The sequence below is a fragment of the Fistularia commersonii genome, chromosome 29, assembly GCF_037954325.1.
Source record: "Fistularia commersonii isolate RoL2024-O1a breed Wild chromosome 29, RoL_Fcom_v1.0, whole genome shotgun sequence".
NCBI lineage: Eukaryota > Metazoa > Chordata > Actinopteri > Syngnathiformes > Fistulariidae > Fistularia > Fistularia commersonii.
The window spans coordinates 10,976,951-10,997,556 of NC_141312.1; the positions used below are offsets into that span (position 1 = coordinate 10,976,951).

At 37.1% G+C, this 20,606-nt stretch overlaps 1 protein-coding gene across 4 annotated transcripts in view; it reads left to right on the forward strand.

Moving 5' to 3' along the window:
- The window catches only part of fstl4 (follistatin-like 4), a 141,011-nt gene that overhangs the window by 108,544 nt on the left and 11,861 nt on the right, over nucleotides 1–20,606 (forward strand). For all 4 annotated transcript variants that reach the window (XM_086177008.1, XM_086177010.1, XM_086177011.1 and 1 more), the window contains exons 7-13: nucleotides 2,132–2,298; nucleotides 6,850–6,970; nucleotides 8,178–8,339; nucleotides 14,644–14,778; nucleotides 15,152–15,178; nucleotides 15,898–16,016; nucleotides 17,133–17,282. In XM_086177008.1, the coding sequence (XP_086033134.1) occupies nucleotides 2,132–2,298; nucleotides 6,850–6,970; nucleotides 8,178–8,339; nucleotides 14,644–14,778; nucleotides 15,152–15,178; nucleotides 15,898–16,016; nucleotides 17,133–17,282 (881 nt within the window). The remainder of the gene's footprint in view (nucleotides 1–2,131; nucleotides 2,299–6,849; nucleotides 6,971–8,177; nucleotides 8,340–14,643; nucleotides 14,779–15,151; nucleotides 15,179–15,897; nucleotides 16,017–17,132; nucleotides 17,283–20,606) is intronic.

Genomic DNA, 20,606 nt, shown 5'->3' on the forward strand with positions numbered 1-20,606 from the left:
GAGTGGGCAAGATGGATAGAGCAGCTGAAGAGTCCAGAGTCCGGACATTGAAATCTGGAGCTTGTGACACAAACATGTCCCACCCCATCGTGATACATTTTGATCAATTCAAAATTCAGCTGAAATTGGTTTTCACATGATCAAATGTTGATTTTAAGGACTGCTAGTTCACTGTTTATATGTTATGTGTGATACATAACGACAGTAGTGGATCATCAGGGATCACTCAGATCAATGTCACTTTAATACAGGCCACATACCATACCATGTATCATATATAGGTTGTTATACTATATGCCAAATATCATACATTCCAAGCTACTGAAAGTCTTTAGAAGATCTAAATATTGTGGTAAAAACTGAGCACTGAATCAAGGTGACAGAATTTGCAGGTGGAACTTCAGTTTGTCAAAAAAAAGAAAGAAACAGTTACAGACACACTGCAAGATTGTGCAACATTGTAATGGTGTCAAAGACTTTTGATCTAACCCAGCTGTAAATATGTTAAACCTTCTCATCCCAAATATTCTCAAAATGGACATGAGGCAACCAACACCATTTCTTGAGTTGGTTCTGCTCAATATTCCCACATTGCTGCAGTACGTCAATTTGTGTTCTCTAAACCAGTTGCTCTAAGGTGAGAGGTACAAAAGTTGAGAGCTATCTTTGTACATCAGATATGAGGTAGGTCTGTGGTGCAATGGATTTTACATCTGAACAGTCCACTATAAAACAAAATTGTAGCAAACTGCACAAGAAAGATTCCAGAGGATAGTGTTCAAATCAAATTGAGCTGGTAACAGGAAATTCACAGGACCAACCTGAAACTTTCCCTCTAAGCTGTGTCAGATTTACAGTATGTATGTCATCTGGTATTCATTCACATGATGCTCAGTCTCAATCAATGCTGAATTATAACTTTATTTGTCCAAAGGCATTCTGTTATTACTCAACTGTCACCCAAGAAGTACCTCTTATATATCACTGAACAAGGTAATACCTGAACTATCATTTACCGGTACCATTTTATGAGGCACGAAATGCAAACCGACACTGCGGCTGTGCTATTAATTATCCCTTTAATTCCAAGATAGAATAACATTTGGAATCACTCTAAATATAGGACACCAGTTTCTGGTGATTTAATTTTCTCATAAAACCAGCATTGCCTTTTCAGTAGAAGAAAATAATTGCCATCTGTCTTTTTAAATGATTGAATTCCTATGTATTTTGTTAAATTTGGCATTGTAAATTTGACTTAATTTTATATTCCTGCAAAGAAAAACTGTATTCCTCACAAGTGTTGCTTCGGTTTAACATGCTTGATTGAATATAACATTTAAAGGTTGCATGCTGGCGCTGCGTTTCGTTAACTGTTAATCACCATGTTCCTCGTTCAGTTTTAACACACTATTTATTGATAAGAAACAATTATTGAAGACAAAGTCATTATTGTTTTGGTTAACAACTTGGTACTGAACACATTAAAGACACATGACAGGTATTTTGAGAAGATCATTAACGATCAATACGATAACAGATCAAATTTGGCACATACATTTTACTCATAAGGGAAAATAATTGTGCTAATGGTGAGTTTACACAATCCATTCCATCACAACTGTCGATTCACCAACACACTAAAACACAGAGTACAGTTTGAACTGAAACGTCAAAACAATATTGTGCGTAACACTTTTTTTTTAATCCGATTTTTAGAATTGGTGTCTTGCCAAACAGTTTCATAATATATACGATTTATGGTGCCATAAGAAGCAAAGAAGAATACCTCTTAATTGTCTGTAAAAGTGAATTGCGTTAGATTGCCATTGTAAATGAACATAAATGACCCTTAATGAGAAGAATGGTATTTGGGTGGCTGTTTTCATATGGGATATATTAAGTCTTGGGCAGCTGGTTTTCCTTTTTGTTGTACTCGTAATGACATAGATGCTAAAATGGCTAAAATGTATTAAGCTTGGCCACTGTTTCAGCAACTGTTTCCTGCTGCTTTTTGTTCATTTCCCCATTATTCACTACTTACTCTTTGCCTCTCACAATAATTTGCTCCTTACCTCTCTAATTGTTTCTATGGCACTAATTGTCATACTTCATTCTCACACCCTAACAGAGGTTATCCAGCTGAGCCTGACAGAGGACCAGCAAATCAGCATCTCTTCTGTAACAGTGGGCCTCAGTGCTGTCCTCACCTGCGCTATTCAGGGGACCTTGCGGCCGCCAATCATCTGGAAGAGAAACGGCGTCGTACTTAACTTCTTGGACGTTGAGGATATCAATGTGAGAATATGCCATGTTTTTCTTAGAAATGTTTTGGTTGGTGATTGTGATAATTATTACATTCGAGCGGTCTATTATGGCAGTCCCCACCTGCCAAGACATGGACTGGTAGCACTTTCTCGGTAATTTCGCTCAACTGAGTAGGGCAAAAAGGACTTTTGGGATCAGGCTGGGCTTGGAAACTACACTTAAAGGGCTGGTTTCAAACATAAAATTATGTCCCATGCCACACTGAAGCACAAACAGAATAATATTCTATCATTTTTCCGGGGCTCAGTGACACGGTGGCTGGCATTGCTGACTTTAAAAATACGTTTTCTGCCTTCTTCTTTCTGGGTTGATTCACTGACACATTGAAAACTCCAAATTGCCAAAACATGTCAATTGGAGAATTAATATCAGTGTCTCTCCATGTTGTCCTGTGATTAACTGGCTGCCAGTCGACCTTGCATTCTAGAAGAGATAGGATTTGCTCCTACTCAACTGAAGCCCTGGGTAAAGGATAAAGGATACATACACAAAATATACAGTGGGACAAAACAGTATTTAGTCAGCCACCAATCGTGCAAGTTCTCTCACTTAAAAAGGTGACAGAGGCCTGTAATTTTCATCATAGGTACACTTCAATTATGAGAGACAGAACGTGGAAAAAACATCTAGAGAATCACAATGTCTGATTTTTTTAAAGAATTTATTTGCAAATTATGGTGAAAAATGAGTATTTGGCCACCTACAAACAAGCAAGATTTCTGGCTCTTACACACCATAACTTCTTTTGTAAGAGGCGCCTTAGTCCTCCATACATTATCTGTACTAATGGCACCTATATGAACTGATTATAAGTATAAAAGACACCTGTCCAAAACCTCAAACAGTCACACTCAAAACTACACTGTGGCCAAGACCAAAGAGCTGTCAAAGGACACCAGAAACAAAATTGCAGACCCACACCAGGCTGGGAAGATTGAATCTGCAATAGGTAAGCAGCTTGGTGTGAAAAAAATCAACTGTGGGAGAAATTATTTGAAAATGGAAGACATTTAAGACCGCTGATTATCCACCCCAGTCTGGGGCTCCACGCAAGATCTCATCCCATGGGGTCAAAATGATCACATGAACAGTGAGCAAAAATCCCAGAACCATGCAGGGGGGCTTCTGAATGACCTACACAGACCCTCCAATAAAGTAACAAAGGCTACCATGAGTAACACCACGCCGCCGGGGACTCAAATCCTGCAGTGCCAGACGTGTCCAGGCCTGTTTTGAAGTTTGCTAGAGAGTATTTGGATGATCCAGAAGAGGATTGGGCGAATGTACCAGAAATTTCTATTTTGGTTTCATCTGACCATATGACAAACTCAACTTGTGTTCGGAGGAGAAAGAATGCTGAGTTATATCCAAATAATACCATACCTACTGTGAAGCATAGTGGTGGAAACAGCATGCTTTGGGGCTGTTTTTCTGCAAAGGGACCATCCGTAAAAAGAAAAGAAAAAATGTGGCCATGTATCATTAGATCATGAGATTTTGAGTGAATACCTCCTTCCATCAGCAAGGGCATTGAAGATGAATCGTGGCTGGGTCTTTCAGCATGACAATGATACCAAACATACCGCCCAGGTAACAAAGGAGTGGCTTCTTAAGAAGCATTTCAACGTTCTGGAGTGGCCTAGCCAGTCTCCGTATCTCAACCCCCATCGAAAATCTTTGGAGGGACCGACAGCCCCAAAACATCATTGCTCTAGGGGAGATCTCCATGGAGGAATGGGCCAAGCAACAGTTTGTGAAAACCTTGTGAAGACTTACAGAAAATGTTTGACCTCTGTCATTGCCAACAAAGGGTATACAACAGAGTATTAAAAATCAGACAATGTGATTTTTCTGTATTTTGTTTTTCATATTCTGTCACTCAGAGTTGAAGTGCACTATGATGAAGATTACAGGCCTCTATCATCTCTTTAAGTGGGAGAACTTGGACAATATTTTTTTAACTCCGCTACATATATTGCTAATAATAATTTCATGTAATCAACAATGACTTTTTGATTATTATTGCACTCTCTTTAAATTAATATATCCCTATTCACGTTGTGGCTCTGGGAACATGGAACTTTACCTTTAATGAAAGAATGAGATGCTCAGGAAAATGGGTTGTCACACATCACATGCGTGATGGGATGATTTATGGACATAGTGAGAGAAAATATGAAGGTAGTTGGTATGAGAGAGGCGGATACAGAGAATAGGGTTAGATGAAGAAAGTTGATTCGCTGTGGCGACCCCTGAAGGGAAAAGCTGGAAGGAGAAGAAGTGCATATGGGCATGCTTTTAATGAGTCAAAGAATGCATATAACAAAGCTAAAAGCTTTGAACATTGTGTTTTATTATGTCATAATATAATATGATACATTCCAATACCTTGTAAAGCTACTTCTTGAGGGAGAGGGGGGGAGGGTTAGATACATGCTTGTTTGGATGTTTGTATATTGTATTTACAAAACTGATTCTTGTAGAAATCAATTTCTGCTTATTGGTGTTACAAGCATAGAGATGTCCCTCTATTTTTTCAAAACAAACCAATCGATTTGCTGAGTAAAATAGTTAAACAGTTCACGTCTAGTAAATCTGAAATCTGTAAAACAGCACCAAGGTTAATTTGACTGCAATTCCTCTTCTGCACCCTCTCCATCTGCCAGTCCACTCAAAGTACTGTTGAACTCTGCAGAGTCGCTTAAAAACGCAAAACCAAAAAACAAACCACAGACATTTAAACTGACTTGTCACTTAGTGTCTAAGAAGATTGTATTTCAGGAAAGAAAAGTAACCTTTTGCCACTTTTTTCTTTAAATTCCTAAAATTCCATTTTTCAGTGATGAGAATCTTTCTGCACTCTTAAGTGTATTCTAAATATGAGAAACAACCCATCATTACAATTGATGTCATTTCTCAGCTCTCCTTCAACCTCTCCTTTGTTATTACCTTCAGTCTCACTCTTCCTCACTCATAGTTTTGTCTCTTTTTTTTTCCATAAAAATGTGTTTTCGGTAAAAGGCAAGTGCAACATTCGTAAGTCAACCAATGATCGTGTTATTAGTGTCTGAAATAAGTTATAAATTTGTGTGAATGAAAATGGAAAGTATATTGTTCCTTACATGTGCTGACTTTGATTTTTTTTTTTTTTTTTCCACAATACCATGATAAAGAAGTGATCAGTCCTATTTTGAAAAAGGAGTAAAAAGGCATCATTGTTATTGGTTACATTTTAGAAGCATAATTTGGATCAAATAGAATGTTGCTGCTGGCAGTCAGCACCAAAGTTCCCGCCAATATAAAAACCTTTTCTGCAATGTTCACATGTTCGCTGGGTTTTATGATTCACCATTGTCGTTTTTTATTTGTTGCTTTTTGTTTGGGATTATTGTTTGTTTTCCAGTACTTTATTTCTGTATAAAGACAACACTTTAAGACAACGCTTTATAAAGACAACACTTTAAGACAACACTTTAAAAATATCGGTTACTCCAAAAAATGCTTTTGAGGAGCTGTGTAATTTGAACATTTAAAGTCAACGGTTTAATTCTGAAAATTGAACATTTACCCGAAAGTTCAACAGCCTATGGAACAGTTCTTAATTTAAACCACGTCTAAGAACATTTATTGTCTTAATTGTGAAGAATCTCTGTGTTGAAATTTAAGAAAACTTTTCAGGAGGGTAATCTGTACACCTTTTCATTTATCTCGTTTCAATTCATTTAAGCTGCATGTGTGAAAGTGATTGTTGTCATTTGGTGCTAATGTAGGCATGACTGTCAATTGAGAAATAAATTATCCTTTAAAAGAACACCCCACCCCCCAGCCCCGCCGAAACGTCCAGCTGTGATTTCTATTTTTATAGATAGATATGATTCTGTGTTATGACACAGCTGAACATAGAACATAGCTCTACCATTTATTGGAACAGCAAAGTATTTAATACCTTAATCCACCATAAACTGGTAGTCCCTGGTGCTTCAGCATCTTGCACCAACAAACTCCCCTCACCCATTTATCAACCTAATGAGCTTTATATTTTTAACCCTTGCCATTTATCACACTGAGGAATGAGAGAGAGAAAGATCAAATTCCCTAACACCTGCATCAGCTCAACAGGGGAACCATTGATTCATGGCCTCACTACTTTTTCACATCACTCATTTTCTCCCATCTTTTCCCATCACTCCCCGCTGTTACATCCCCCGTTCTTCCCCCTGCTGTCTCTTCTTGCATTCCACTTTTCTCTCACTCGTATTTTACCATCACTCCCTCCTGCTGTGTGCTTCCTCTCTTCCCTCTGAATGACTTTATGTATGCTATCAAGCTACATCCATTCCTTTCACCTATTGTGCCCCCTCTCCCTGTGTTTTTTTCCAGCACCCAATTCCTTATAGCCCCTAGATTTTCCACTGCTCGTCTTTGCTGATTATCTGTCTTTATCATTTTCTATGCTCTTTCACAAATACACTTGTTGTGTTCCTTCATTTAACTGTTCAATCTCCCTACCCTTTATTTCAGGACTTTGGGGATGATGGCTCTCTTTACATTACTAAGGTGACAACCATCCACATGGGGAACTACAGCTGCCATGCCTATGGCTATGAAGATCTTTACCAGACTCATGTGCTGCAGGTGAATGGTCAGTAGTGGCTTGCTCGCTTGCTTGCTTGCTAGCTTGCTTATTTATTTATGCATTTATCTAGTTATCATTTTATTTATTTGTTTATTCATTTGTATTTTCCTTTATTTGTGTGTTTATATGTTTACTCACCTGCTTACCGGTTGTTATCATTATCATTCAGGTTTGTTTGTTTTTGTAAATAAAAAAAGGATCATATATTTTTGTTTTTTACAGATTTGACTTATATGACTTTAATTATTATCTAGTAAGTCAGAAGAAAATTACTCCTAGTGAAGGAAAATTGTGTGAGAAAATCTGGCGGAAAATTGTGACGGAAGTGGTCAATACCCCAAATTAATCCTAAATTATACCATTAAGACCATGCATCTAATTTTTCTGACATGTAGAATAAGAGATGACATATCTTGAGCTTTTGTAAGGAGAACTATAATTGTGCCTGCTTAGTATATTTTCTTTGTTTTATAATAACATGTGCTCCAAGTTATAAATTCTCTGTGAAGCATGTTTTAGACAGCAAAGAACTGCAGGTTTTGATTTTTAGAGTGACTAAGGACATACAGGAACAACAGTTGTGTAAATTTTGATATGTGTATGTTTGTGTGTAGGTGTGGGTCTGTGTCTGTGCGTTTGGCAACAAAGTGGCTTTATTCAGTTGAATAAAAGTGGATAAATCTGAAATTTAAGAGCTGAAAAAAACAGAGGTCAATATATGACAACAGAATGAATCCTTTATTTTGAGGGAGAAAGAACAACTAACGTATTAAATTGTACATCCATAGCTTAGAAACTTAGGAACCAAGGAACTTAATCTGCATTTTTTCTTAGCACATGTAGACGACATGACAAAAGGATTTGCCAAAAGAAAGACAAATCAGATTTTAACACCAGTTGCCAGTAGTAAGGGCTAAAGTGGCCTCAAGCTTCATAAAAAAAACAGATCTGTTCATGTATATTAGGACATAAGTAGTAGGTATCTTCAACATCAATTAGATGCAAAACTCTGGTCATTTAAAAACCACGTACGACTCTTTGGATTCTTATTATATGCAAATATATTCCATACTATGGAGAAATTAATGTCTTCCTTCCCACTGTGCATGTTCGTTTTTGTGCTGCAGTCCCACAGGAATTACAGTATACCATAAAACAGTGTATAATTATCCACCCCCCCTCCTGCCTTCTTTGTTTCTGTTTGTTTATTCAGTTCCTCCAGTGATTCTGGTATATCCAGAGACTCAGGCCCAGGAGCCAGGTGTCCCTGCCAGCCTCCACTGCCATGCTGATGGCATCCCAAATCCAAAACTCCTCTGGCTAAAGAATGGTATGGACTTGCAGCCCAGATCCTCCAAACAACTTTCTCTCATAGGTGAGAAGCTTTTCTTTATTTTGATTATTGCCTTCAGCAGTATGAATTCTAAACATTATTACAGATTTAGTGAGGTGTGGATTTACTTTATTTTCCAAGGAAAAAATAATGAAGCTCAAAAAGGCATTAGAACATATGTACTATCATGACATAAAACCAAAGCTACATATGCAAGAGAGAAAGGCATTATATGACATGTTCTTTTTGTAAGAGAAGAAGCAGAATGGAGCATACAATGTCTTTTTATGATCTGGTTCTCATTAGCACAGAGTTTATTGGCAGTGTGTGGGTCATTACCTGTGGTAATAGGCCATTATCATCCCCCAGACACTCAAACAAACACTGTTAGGTTCATCAACACACAAACACTGCTGTGACTACAGAATCATAGCAATGGCAAACGTTTGATTTTTTTGATTTCTGTTTTATTATATTTTTTTTACCAAGAATTCAAAAATTTGATGGGCTCCATACCAGTCAAATTACATGCATACTATTAGGGTAGACGTAGTCTTGCAAGATCCAAAACAAGATGCTACATAGTGTTTTTAAAAGCTTACTGTGATTTTATTTATTCATTTTTTTACCTGTCATATTTTTTTCTTATCATTTTACATAGATTGGCATTTGGTGCAGCTGCAGGATCTACGTTCTATGTATTGCTATGTACTTTTGCAAGATTTTCATTCTGATTTTATTTGATGAGATACGATTCTATGTTCTACATTATATTACTGTTGGGAGACGATTTTACTTGTGGTTTACCTTGGTTCTACTTGTTCCATGACAAACAGCTGTAGAGGTCTGATAAGTGACATCCTTGGGTCTTGATCAATATCTTGCTCATTTTAGTCATTTATTTTTATTGCCAAACAATGACAAACACGAATACATTTGCATTGCAGCATCAATTACTAACCAGAGGTAAACATTAACTAGAGAAACTGCTTTGTGTAGCTGGTATTGGGATACTATCAAAACTCCCAAATAAAAGGTGATTTTAAGACAGCAGTACTTTAACAAGTCCACTAACAGTACGCTAGAGAGCTTAAACAAGTTTGTCATATGTACTGCACGTTACTGCTGTTTCATATAAGAAATCCGTGGGAAATCCATATTTATTTTTTTATTTTTTGTATTTTTGTCATTTCATTAGCATTCATTTTAATTCTAACAAAATAGAAATGACAAAAACATATCAACAATAAATTAAAAAAATAATAAAATGCTTGTCGCACACAGGAGCCTGCTCTGTTTGTTCTCAAGGTCTCAGGCAGACTTCATAGAACCAGACAACACAAGCTAGCTATTGTATTAAAGAATTAAATAATAGTGTTATTTACAAATTAAAAAAGAAAACTTTTCCGGATTTGAATAGACCAGCGGTCCAGGGCCTTGCTGGCCAATGTTTGAGTAAACATGATTCAGGAGTTTTGTTTGCTCAGGAATTGCAGGAGACATTCTGGTGTAATTTTGGAAGCACTGTTTTGAATTTGAATAATCAAAATCACCAACTATAAATGCAGCATGTGGCTGAGGAGTCCATTGTTTGCTAATGGCTGTATAGAGTTTGTTTATAGCAAATTCGTCAGTAGTACCCGGAGGGATACAGGCTGTGGCTACAATAGTGGATGTAAACTCCCGTGGCAGATAAAAGTAGGTTTACAGTTGACCATGAGAAACTCAAGGTTGGATGAACCAAGCCTTGTTGATATACAAATCGCAGTCAACCAACCGTTGTCTTTCCTGAGTCATCCTCTGTTCTATCTGCTCAGAGTGTTGTGTTCCCAGCAAATTTGACAGTATTGTCAGGCAGTCCATGCTTCCCCAGGATTTGTTTGTCAATTTGACACCACCTGCAAGCATCTCCTCAGGCAGAGTCAAAGATCATTGATAAAAATGTTGAAGTGGCAAAATTGATATCCAAAAGCTACGGCTGTGTAGCTGTTCAGTTAAAAACACACCCCAAATGAGCCGGAAGATACTGCAAAATCTAAAAAACCGCACTCGCCATCTTTCTCTGCATTCTTTCATGTGAAATGTGCAAAACCTGGCCTAATTTAACTCAATTTAAATCCCAATAACTAAAATCATCACTGCCCAGGTCTGACAACTTCCTGAAAATATCCATAATTACGGGAACAAGTTATACTTGCAATTGTTGGCTGAACATAAAGACACATCGTCACTGTGACTAACAGTAGCTTCTTGCTCCAATATATATTTCACTGAGTCTGGGTCACAAAGTGCTGAAAAGTGAGGAGCACTAATTGTTCAACCATGCATACATTGACACTTTCACAAACAGAAAGGAATTTGAGGTTGGTAAGAGGGTGGCTTTGATTAATCCTTGAGTTGTCGCTCCAACTCTTCCTGAGGCAGTGCACTATACGTAACACCTTACTTCTTAGAGCTTATAATTGGTAACTTAGGAGTCCAGATGACTAGGAGACTAAGAGACCTCATCACCTTACTTTGGCCCTTTGCACAGGTGTGTGTGTGTGTGTGTGTGTGTGTGTGTGTGTGTGTGTGTGTGTGTGTGTGTGTGTGTGTGTGTGTGTGTGTGTGTGTGTGTGTATGTGTATGTGTGCGTGTGTGTGTGTGTATGCATGCATATACTGGTATATACACACACATGTTTGTGTGGGTATGTATATAATATACAGTTCTCTGTCAAACAAGCTCCCTTGTCAAAGTAAAGCAAGCTCCTACAAGACAATAAATTAAGTTTCAAATTGTAACTGAGTGAATGATCCCTTCAAGTAAAGAATTTTCTGACCATTTATACAAACTAGAAGTAATTTAGATGGTGTTGTTTTTCTCAAAGGTCCACTGTTCTGTAGGGCAGTTTCTATTTTAAAGCAGTAGATAATTTTCCTTCGATAAAAGAGAATTCTAAGGCACTAAAAAAAAATTTCACTAATATCTGAAACTTTACATCAACCACTGTAATATCTTGTCATTTTATAATTCACGAGACACTAATTAGTAGCTGAAGATAATTTCCAATTAAAAAAAGAGCACAGCTTGTAATTTTGTAGGCATGCTCTGCATTTTCTGATTAGTATGTCTCTTGCTCTGACTATAATATAGACAATATGACAAGAAATCAAGGGTACAAAGACTGAGTGTTTGTAAAACTGATTATTCTTGCGTAGAAAGAAAACTGAAGATTTTTTATGTTCTTACCACTCAACAATAATAATAATGATTATTATTATTATCATTATTATTATTATCATTATTGTTGTTATTGTCATAATAACCTCGTCCAGGGTAGAGCAACTCCCACCACTGCCATGAATATCTGTTACAACCATAATTATGAATTATTTTGGGCAGGGTAAGTAGTTGTATTCTGGACTTTGAACAGACTTCAATCGTTATTATGTAGATATTTTACAAGAGGGTAAAATAAGAAGAGAAATAACAAGATACTGGAGGAGATACCACAGATACTGAAGGGCTTCACAGTATTTGCCTGGGAGCTGATGGGCTACTGTTTTCATCAATGCAGATTTCTTTCAAATAATTTAATGGACATTGAGGCAAGTGATATGGCACTAACAGTACTATGATGACTTTTTGCCTCTGTTCTCAATGGAATACAATAGTCTTATTCAGAAATTCAGGAAAATGTATCCCACAACCATTCGACTTTCAAATGTGTCATACATTTGAATGTAGTTGCGTTACAACAGCACATTTAATGCACTGAATGCACCGACCGCCATTGGTACCGATGACCTTCGAGAAACCAATGGAAACTGGGCTACTTCAGGTCAAAGGAGAGGAGGAAGGCGTGGTAGGAAGCAGAGAGTAAGGAGGAAAAGCAAGAGTCTGAAACTGAGAGTAGGGACTTTGAATATTGGAACTATGACAGGGAAAATTTGGTCGACACGATGCAGAGAAGGAAAGAGGATATACTGTGTGTCCAAGAGACCAGCTGGAAAGGTAGTAAGGCTAGAGGCTTTAAGTTATACAATCATGGTAGTGACAAGAAGAGAAATGGAGTTGGAGTTATCTTGAAGGAGGAGTTTGTTAGGAACGACCTAGAGGTGGAAGAATGTCAGATAGACTTATGAGTCTGAAACTTGAAACTGAAGGTGTGATGCTCAATGTTGTTCGTGGCTTATCCCTACAGGTGGGATGTGAGTTTGAGGAGGAGGAGAAGTTCTGGAATGATGCAGGGATACAGAATATCGCCAGAGATGAGAGAGTGGTAATTGGTGCAGACTTCAATGGAAAGAAATTGAAACTATGTACAACAGGATTGGGTAATTAGGGATAGAAAGGGAAATGTAATGACAGATGCTGGAAGAGTGATGGGAAGACGGAAAAACTACTGTGAAGAGCTGATGAATGTGGAAAATGAAAGAGGCAAGGGACGAAGAGGTGACTATTGAAGACCAAAAAGTAGCAGATATCAGTAAAAGTGAAGTGAGGAAGGCGTTGAAGAGGATGAAGAGTTGAAAGGCAGTTGGTCCTGATGATATACCTGTGAAGGTATGGAAGTGTCTAGGAGAGGCAGTGGTAGAGTCTCTGATTCAATTCTTCAACAGGATCTTTAAGAGCGAGAAGATGCCTGAAGAATGGCGACAAAGTGTGATGGTGGCCATTTTTTAAGAACAATGGGTATATGCAGAATTGCGGCAACTATAGAGGGATAAAGCTGAAAAGCCATAAAATGAAGTTATGGGAAAGAGTAGTGGAAACTAAACTTAGAGCAGAAGGCAGCATTTGTGAGCAGCAGTATTGCTTCATGCCAAGAAAGAGTACTACAGATGCAGTATTTGCTTTGAGAATGCTAATGAAGAAGTACAGAGACGGACAGGGGGAGCTGCATTGTGTTTTTGTAGACCTAGAAAAATCATATGACCGGATGCCAAGAGAGGAGCTCTGGTATTGTATGAGGAAATCTGGAGGGGCAGAGAAGTATGTTAAACTGGTGCAGGACATGTATGCTAGCTGTGAGAAGTGGTACGGTGTGCTGTAGAGGTAACAGAGAAGTTCAAGGTGGAGGTGGGACTCCATGAGGGATCAGCTCTAAGCCCCTTCATGTTTGCAGTTGTGATGGAGGCTGACAGATGAGGTTAGAAAGGAATCTCCATGGGACCATGATGTTTGCAGATGACCTCATGATTTGTAGAGAGAGCAGAGATCAGGTTGAGGAAAATCTAGAGAGGTGGAGGTATGTGCTGGAATTGAGAGGAATGAAAGTTAGTTGCAGCGAGACAGAATATTTGTGTATGAATGAGAGGAACTTGGGTTGAACAGTGAGGCTACAGGGAGTGGGGGTCGAGAGGTTGGAGTATTTCAGGTACCCAGGGTCAACAGTCCAGAGTAGCAGAGAGTGTGAAAAAGAGGTGAAGAGACAGATTCAAACAGGTTAGAATGGGTGGAGAAAAGTGTCAGGGGTACTATGCGATGGAAGAGTATCAGCCAGAAGGAAAGGACAGGTGTACAAGACAGTGGTGAGACCAGCGTTGCTCTATGGTCTAGAAACAGTTGCAAGGATGAAAAAACAGGAGGCAGAGCTAGAGATCACAGCGATGAAGATGCTAAGGTTCTCTTTGGGAGTGACCAGGATGGATAGGATCAGGAATGAGTCTATCAGAAGAACATGATATCTTAGTTTTTTTGGAGAGAAGGTCAGAGAATCCAGACTGAGATGATTCCATCATGTACAAAGGAGGGAAAGTGAATATATTGGTAGATGGATGCTGGAATTGGAGCTGCAAGGCATGAGGTCTCAAGGGGGACCAAAGAGAATATGTATGGACATAATGAGAGAGGATATGAAGGTAGCTGGTGTGAGAGAGGAGAATACAGAGAATAGGGTTAGATGGAGAAGGTCGCTGTGATAACCCCTGAGGGGAAAAGGTGAAAGGATAAGAAGAAGAAGAAGAAGAAGAAGAAGAAGAAGAAGAAGAAGAAGAAGAAGAAGAAGAAGAAATATCAAGCTCATATCTGCCAGTTTCAGAAACAGCCTTGTGCTTTGTATGATTTTGGGTAAACTGAAATATCCCTAAAAAGACAATAAAATGTGACTTTTATCAATAAGTATTTCTTATAGGACAAATGTATATCAATAGTTAATATATCACAGTTTTTGTCATTTTTTTTGTTTTTGTATTTGCAAGCAATTGTGCACAGGTAATGTCAAAGATAAATTTGGCTCACTCTAACAAGCCTGTTCACACTCATTTTGAATAATGCACAACAAAATATTTAAGAAAATATTTTTCTCTCATCTCCTTTTTATTTATTTGTTTGCTAATACAATTTCATGTATTCATTTTAGCAAATGGTAGTGAGCTCTTTATAGGCAGTGTCCGGTATGAGGATACTGGGGCCTACACTTGCATTGCCAAAAATGAAGTGGGGGTGGATGAAGATATCTCCTCTCTTTTTGTTGAAGATTCAGCCAAGAAGACACGTGAGTTTATCCAATTTCTCTCAATTGAGACAAAATGCCTTTCATTATATTGTTGCGATTTCATAGCCAAACTATCACTTATATTATAAGAGGTAAACAGTGAAATTGAAAAAGGTGTGGATTATGTATGTTTTGTATGTGAGGTCATGTTATAGAACTTGTAGAGTATGTATTAATACATATATATATATATATGCAGGATGGCTGTGTGCTTCTGCCTCACAGCCAGAAGGTTGCTGAAGATTGCTTACCTTTATGTCCTTTGAGAATATTTTTAACTTGAAAATCTACTTTCTGAATATACAAAAGATCCTTTTGACTTGTGTATTTTTTATCTCCCCTCTCTGTTTCCACTCTATACCTTACTATGCAGTTGCGAACATTCTATGGAGAGAGGAAGGTAATGCATATTGCTTCTTACTTAATACTCAAAGTAATTTGTATTGTTGTCAATGTGATAATTTATTTAGCCTTTTTAATACCACTCCAGGGCCTATAACTTATAGTATATGATATGTTCCTTTCCAAGATGATTTATATATTGTTTGATTTTTTTGTACTTTAGATTCAGAAAGTTTTCTCGGCAACAAATGTTGCTTTCTCACGCGAAGGCCCATGGTGTGTCATCATTGTGTTAATGGTCTCTAAATTTTTTCTTTTTCTTTTTTTTTTTAAATATCTATACTCAACAAGAGTTTTTGTGGACTGTCTCAATTTGAAAAATAATGCTATGATTCCATTGTTGGTGAAATGAAAAACTGTTTTTTCTTCAGGACTGAAAAAATGTATACTCTGCGATTGACTTTATACTCACACAGCAACGTGAACACAAGATTTTTTTATTCTTTTTAATTTGGTCTTCAAAACACCACAACAAACAACTTTAACAGAAAATATTTTAACCCACAGGATTCTGGTGGTGCTAAGAACTTGTGTGCTGCAAAATATTTACACCCACACATTGTCCACCAGCATGATTTCAACACATTCTTATGTCCTTGGGCTAAAAAAAGAAATTTAAGTGTTCATCAGAGGTGTCATATGCAAGTTATTTTTATTTTGTACATTTTCCTTAGTACCTCTATTCACTTTTGTTTGTTTTCCTGTCCTGTCTTTCAGGCTTGAGTGTTGGAAACATGTTCTATGTGTTCTCTGATGAGGGTATCACAGTTCTTCAGCCAAGTCAGTGCGAGATTCATAGACACATTAAGCAGACAGAGAGGATAGTCGCCACCTACGTATGTACAACTTTGCATTTATTTATTAATTGTATAATTCATTAATACATTCAGTAGTAGTAACTGTAGTGAAAATATCTGTTGGGTAGCATGACGTCCATTGTCAACCTCTGAGTTGACAATGGACAATTTTATATTATTTGTAAAAAAGCCCATTAAAATCGGGAAACCCATTAAAACAATTTTGTTGGATACTGCTTTTGGGACTTATATCCTACGCCCCCAGTTATTGATGTCACATTTCTAACAATTGGACTGCTTAGGTCCTTCAGTCAACAGTTTACACCAGTGGACGATATAAAGCTGATTCTACAGATCCTCAGGTTCTTAGTTCTCTGATTAACATACTTCATCTCAAGCAATAGTCTTAGGATAGTAAAAGTTCCTTGTTCCACTGAAGGATTGGGGTTTCACAGCCTGCCTGTAATTGTATTACAGATCAATACAAACTCAATACACCATATGTTTCAGTCCCTGCTATAAACAGCAGTTTCACCACTTTCCTGAGGTAAAAGCCCTTGTAACAATGTCTGTCGGGGCAAATTAGTGGGTATTAATGATCACATAGGTGTGTGTGTGTGTGTGTGTGTGTGTGTGTGTGTGTGTGTGTGTGTGTGTGTGTTTTATAAATAAAGTGTTCTTTGAGAACATCGGGGATAATGCATATAGTCCGCAGTCATCTTTGCTTTATACTGATAAACATTGTTTCTAAACTCCTACTTGAAAGCAAAGACTATTTTCGAATATACAATGAGGAGTTTCTTTCAAATTTTTGCTTTGCTCTCCACTAACCAAAAAGTTAGAACCAGTACATTGTTGTTTATCTTCATCTCTTTGATTTATAAACCAAATCTTCTGTTAGTTGTTCATCAGTGGCGGAGAAAGACAGTAGCCAAAGGCTGAGAAACAGAATCGGCTTTCAGTGTTTCCTCTTTTCCTTCTTTCTAAATTGTATCATGACATCCTGTCATTCTAAACCTTGGCCTTTAAGCATAACCTGCAGCTGACGGTTACATCCCTTAATAGTTCAGCAATTAAAGAAATAAGTTAAATAAACATAAGCATTGCACTCATTCATACTACTCATTATCTTCTTGCCTTTACTGGTTTCCCCAGGAGGAGATGTGCCCAAAGGGAGAGGGGGTGTCACCTCAGAGTTGCATATGGTCATCAGCAGTCAATGTCAGGGATAAATACATTTATGTAACACAGCCCCTCCAAAGCCGACTGCTAGTAGTTGACATTCAGGCTCAGCGGGTCATGCAGGTAAGTGGAGTAAATGCAGGGGGGTTGTTTGAATTTACCATGGTATTTTTTGAAAACAAATAAATAATCAATTTCCTATTGACAAGTGACTGAAATTATACATTTTCTGTGAAAATTTTTGACGAGACTGTCAAAACATAAGTGCAATGCTGAATTACCAGTTTGCACCAGAACAGCAAGGCACAGGAGGTAAAGCTCCTCCTAGTGCGTCCAAGTGTTGCTGAGCAAGACATTGAACCCCTAACTGCTCCCCTGGCACTGGTCGACAGCAGCCGACTGCCCATGGTTCATCCATAATGGCTTAATTGCAAAGAACGAATTTTCGCACGATGTATTAATAAAGTATAAATCATCATCAACTGTAAAAGGAGAAAAACACGAATTATGATGAATTCTACAACCATAATTGCAGGATATTTCAGGTTTGAATGTCAATAGTGCTCAATAGCTCATAATTGAAAAAAAATAAAATAAAAGATGCCACCTCCCTATCCATCTTACCTATAAGAGCTGTTTAGAGACTCCTTCAGATTTTCCTCAAAGGGTCAGCATCATTCTGAGTAAGGGATAGGTCATAAGGCCTAATTCAAGGTAAATGAACCAAGCATAGCATAAGAAAAATTAAAAAGAAAATTAAAAATGAAATAAAAAAAGAATGCAACATATTTTTTGTTAATTAACTTTTGTTATGTGTGGATTGGGGTTCATAATTATCATTTCCCAAAGGGAGACATAAGTCAATATTATTAACAGCATGAATACTACTAATAATAATAACGAATCTATACAATGTAATTAGTGAATACATAAATTAGGAAATAAATAAGCCTTGATTAATTGCTTAATTAATGAATTAAACAACAAATTCAGACCACAAATTCATTTCAGCATCCACGATCCATCCATTTGGTTTTAAATATAACTATGAATACATTTATGAATAAATAAGATAAAATACAATAAAATAAATGCCATTTAAAAAAAATATATAAATACAAGCCTCAACATTATCAGTTGTATCTATTAGAATCCATTCTACAAGGTTTTCTTGGGCAAGTTATATTTGCCCCTACACACCATAAATCATGTTTTCAAATTTTAGTTTATTTTGGTTAACTTTGATAACCGGCTTATGAGTCAAATATCCCACTTGTAAATGTGTTTGTATAGTACTTGTGTGTTATCTCTCTGTAGACCTGATTTTATTCACTCAAGGTATATTTGTAGTAATTTGTCCACAATTAACCCATTAGGTAAAGAAAAATGTTTGTATGGCATGTCTTGCATGCCATGGCAAGATTCCCATGCTATTTCAGAGGAAGTGAACGGATACATAAAGATTTTACAGTTAAATGCTTCAACAGAAAAGGTGATTTTAAATTTCACAGTCCCCAACTGTGTTGCGTGAAATAGCAGACAATGGCGAGTGAAAATCTTTTTTTTTTTCATTTTATCATTTTAATGCCCCAAATCAAAAGCAGTCTCAGAAAAGCTATTTGTTCTATGAAGCAATGATGTTATGCTCCTATCATAATTATAAATGTAAAAAAGAAATATAACCATTAATGACTGATATATAATCATTCAGTGATTATACATCAGTCATTAATAGTTATATTATATTATAATGATGCTGTTTAGCAATTATTATCAATGATTATCATTGATAAACAGCATCATTAATCAATATTTATTGGCAATGCTAAAAATAGAGATATTCCTCTTGTAAACAACACTGCCAATATAATGTTTGATTCAATTATCTGTACTTTGTGCTCAAACTAGTATTTTAATATTTCTTCACTGATAACTACTTTTCTGTTTTACATAGGGGAACAAGTCTTCTTCATTATCCAAATGCATAAGTGTAAATCAATTATTAATTCAAAGTGGCTGTGAAGATGCTTTAAATCAATGAGTGTAGCAGCAGCTAAACTGGTCTGAATTGATGCTACGTTGACAAACTGGTGGTCTTTACAAATACTTTTGTAGCTAATGTGTTTTCGCATATTTGGATTTGAGGAGTAATGACTACACCACCATCGGTTGAGTTCAAATTTACATCCACAGATTTGTAACCCTCTCATTTAATGCTTCTAAAATGAGCAACCAAGTAGCTAACAAGCTCATTAATTGCTGTTAGTGATGTATTACTCAGACAACTTTTGTCTCTTGACTCAGTCAACAAAGACCGTTTAGGATAGGACGTGTTCTGATATGTAAAAAAAACACTTTAAACCATCAGCTAGCACAAATTCAACTTTGATTTACATTTAAACACAGCAGGACCTCCGCAATGGATTTCGTTATGAAAACTCAACTGCTGCCTGTCAATCAGCTTAACACTGAATTTAGCCCAATTCTGTCTGTTCTCCAATTGCTCTGTAAGCTTAACAAATACAGAGGTAAAACATAGGCCATCTCTACACATTGCAAATACACATACTTATTTTATCCAAAAAAGTAGATAGATGGAACTGTGATAGTTGAGCACACATGAAGCCTACACATCTTCAACAAGAATATAAATGTGTTATTTTTCTCAAGGTGCCAAAAACACAAAGGCAGTTAGTTGTAGATATGACATTTGGTACTTCATCAGAAACTCAGGTGTAGAACTTCAGGAGTTCCTCTTAGACCCTGGGCAAATGTCATTTGCGCTTCACAATTTGGGAATCCAGCAGAAATGCAGCGACAGCACGGTGATTATGGCAGTGAAAGCCACGTTGGTCTTTGGTCATTATTTTTATTTGCGCATCAAGTTACTGTAACAAAGTGAAAAAATGATTTTCTCCCACCAGGTTCACCACTCCTTTTAATCCATCCACATCATTTGTCTTGAAGGTATCACCATCTTTTGGGACAGGTGTCCTCAACTTTGCACACTGTTCAGGCTACCTCTTCTAAAGAATTACTAGCCATGTGTGTCTTTTATGTCCAGATGTGTTACATTGATCTTCATACTATCAGCCTCAAAACTATACACTGTACAACCATTCATGCCAGTGGAAAAATGGAAATTACAGTACTTCTGCTCTCCATAATAACTATGCCTGCTTCAAATATCTGACCAGTCAGACAAAAGTTCTGAGACACCACATGAAAAAAAAGTTCTGTCAAGATGATCTGTCCAGACCAAGCTGAGAGAACTCCCACACTGGGGCTGAAAGAACAGAATTATGTCATTTTGTTCTCACAACCCTGGGAGCAAGGATAAATACAGACGTAACATTGTCTTGAATAAAGAATGTCAGGTATATTTTAATTACTGTATATTCTCCTTTCATGAAGCCAAGTGCTCATGTTTGGCAGCTATGTCCAAAT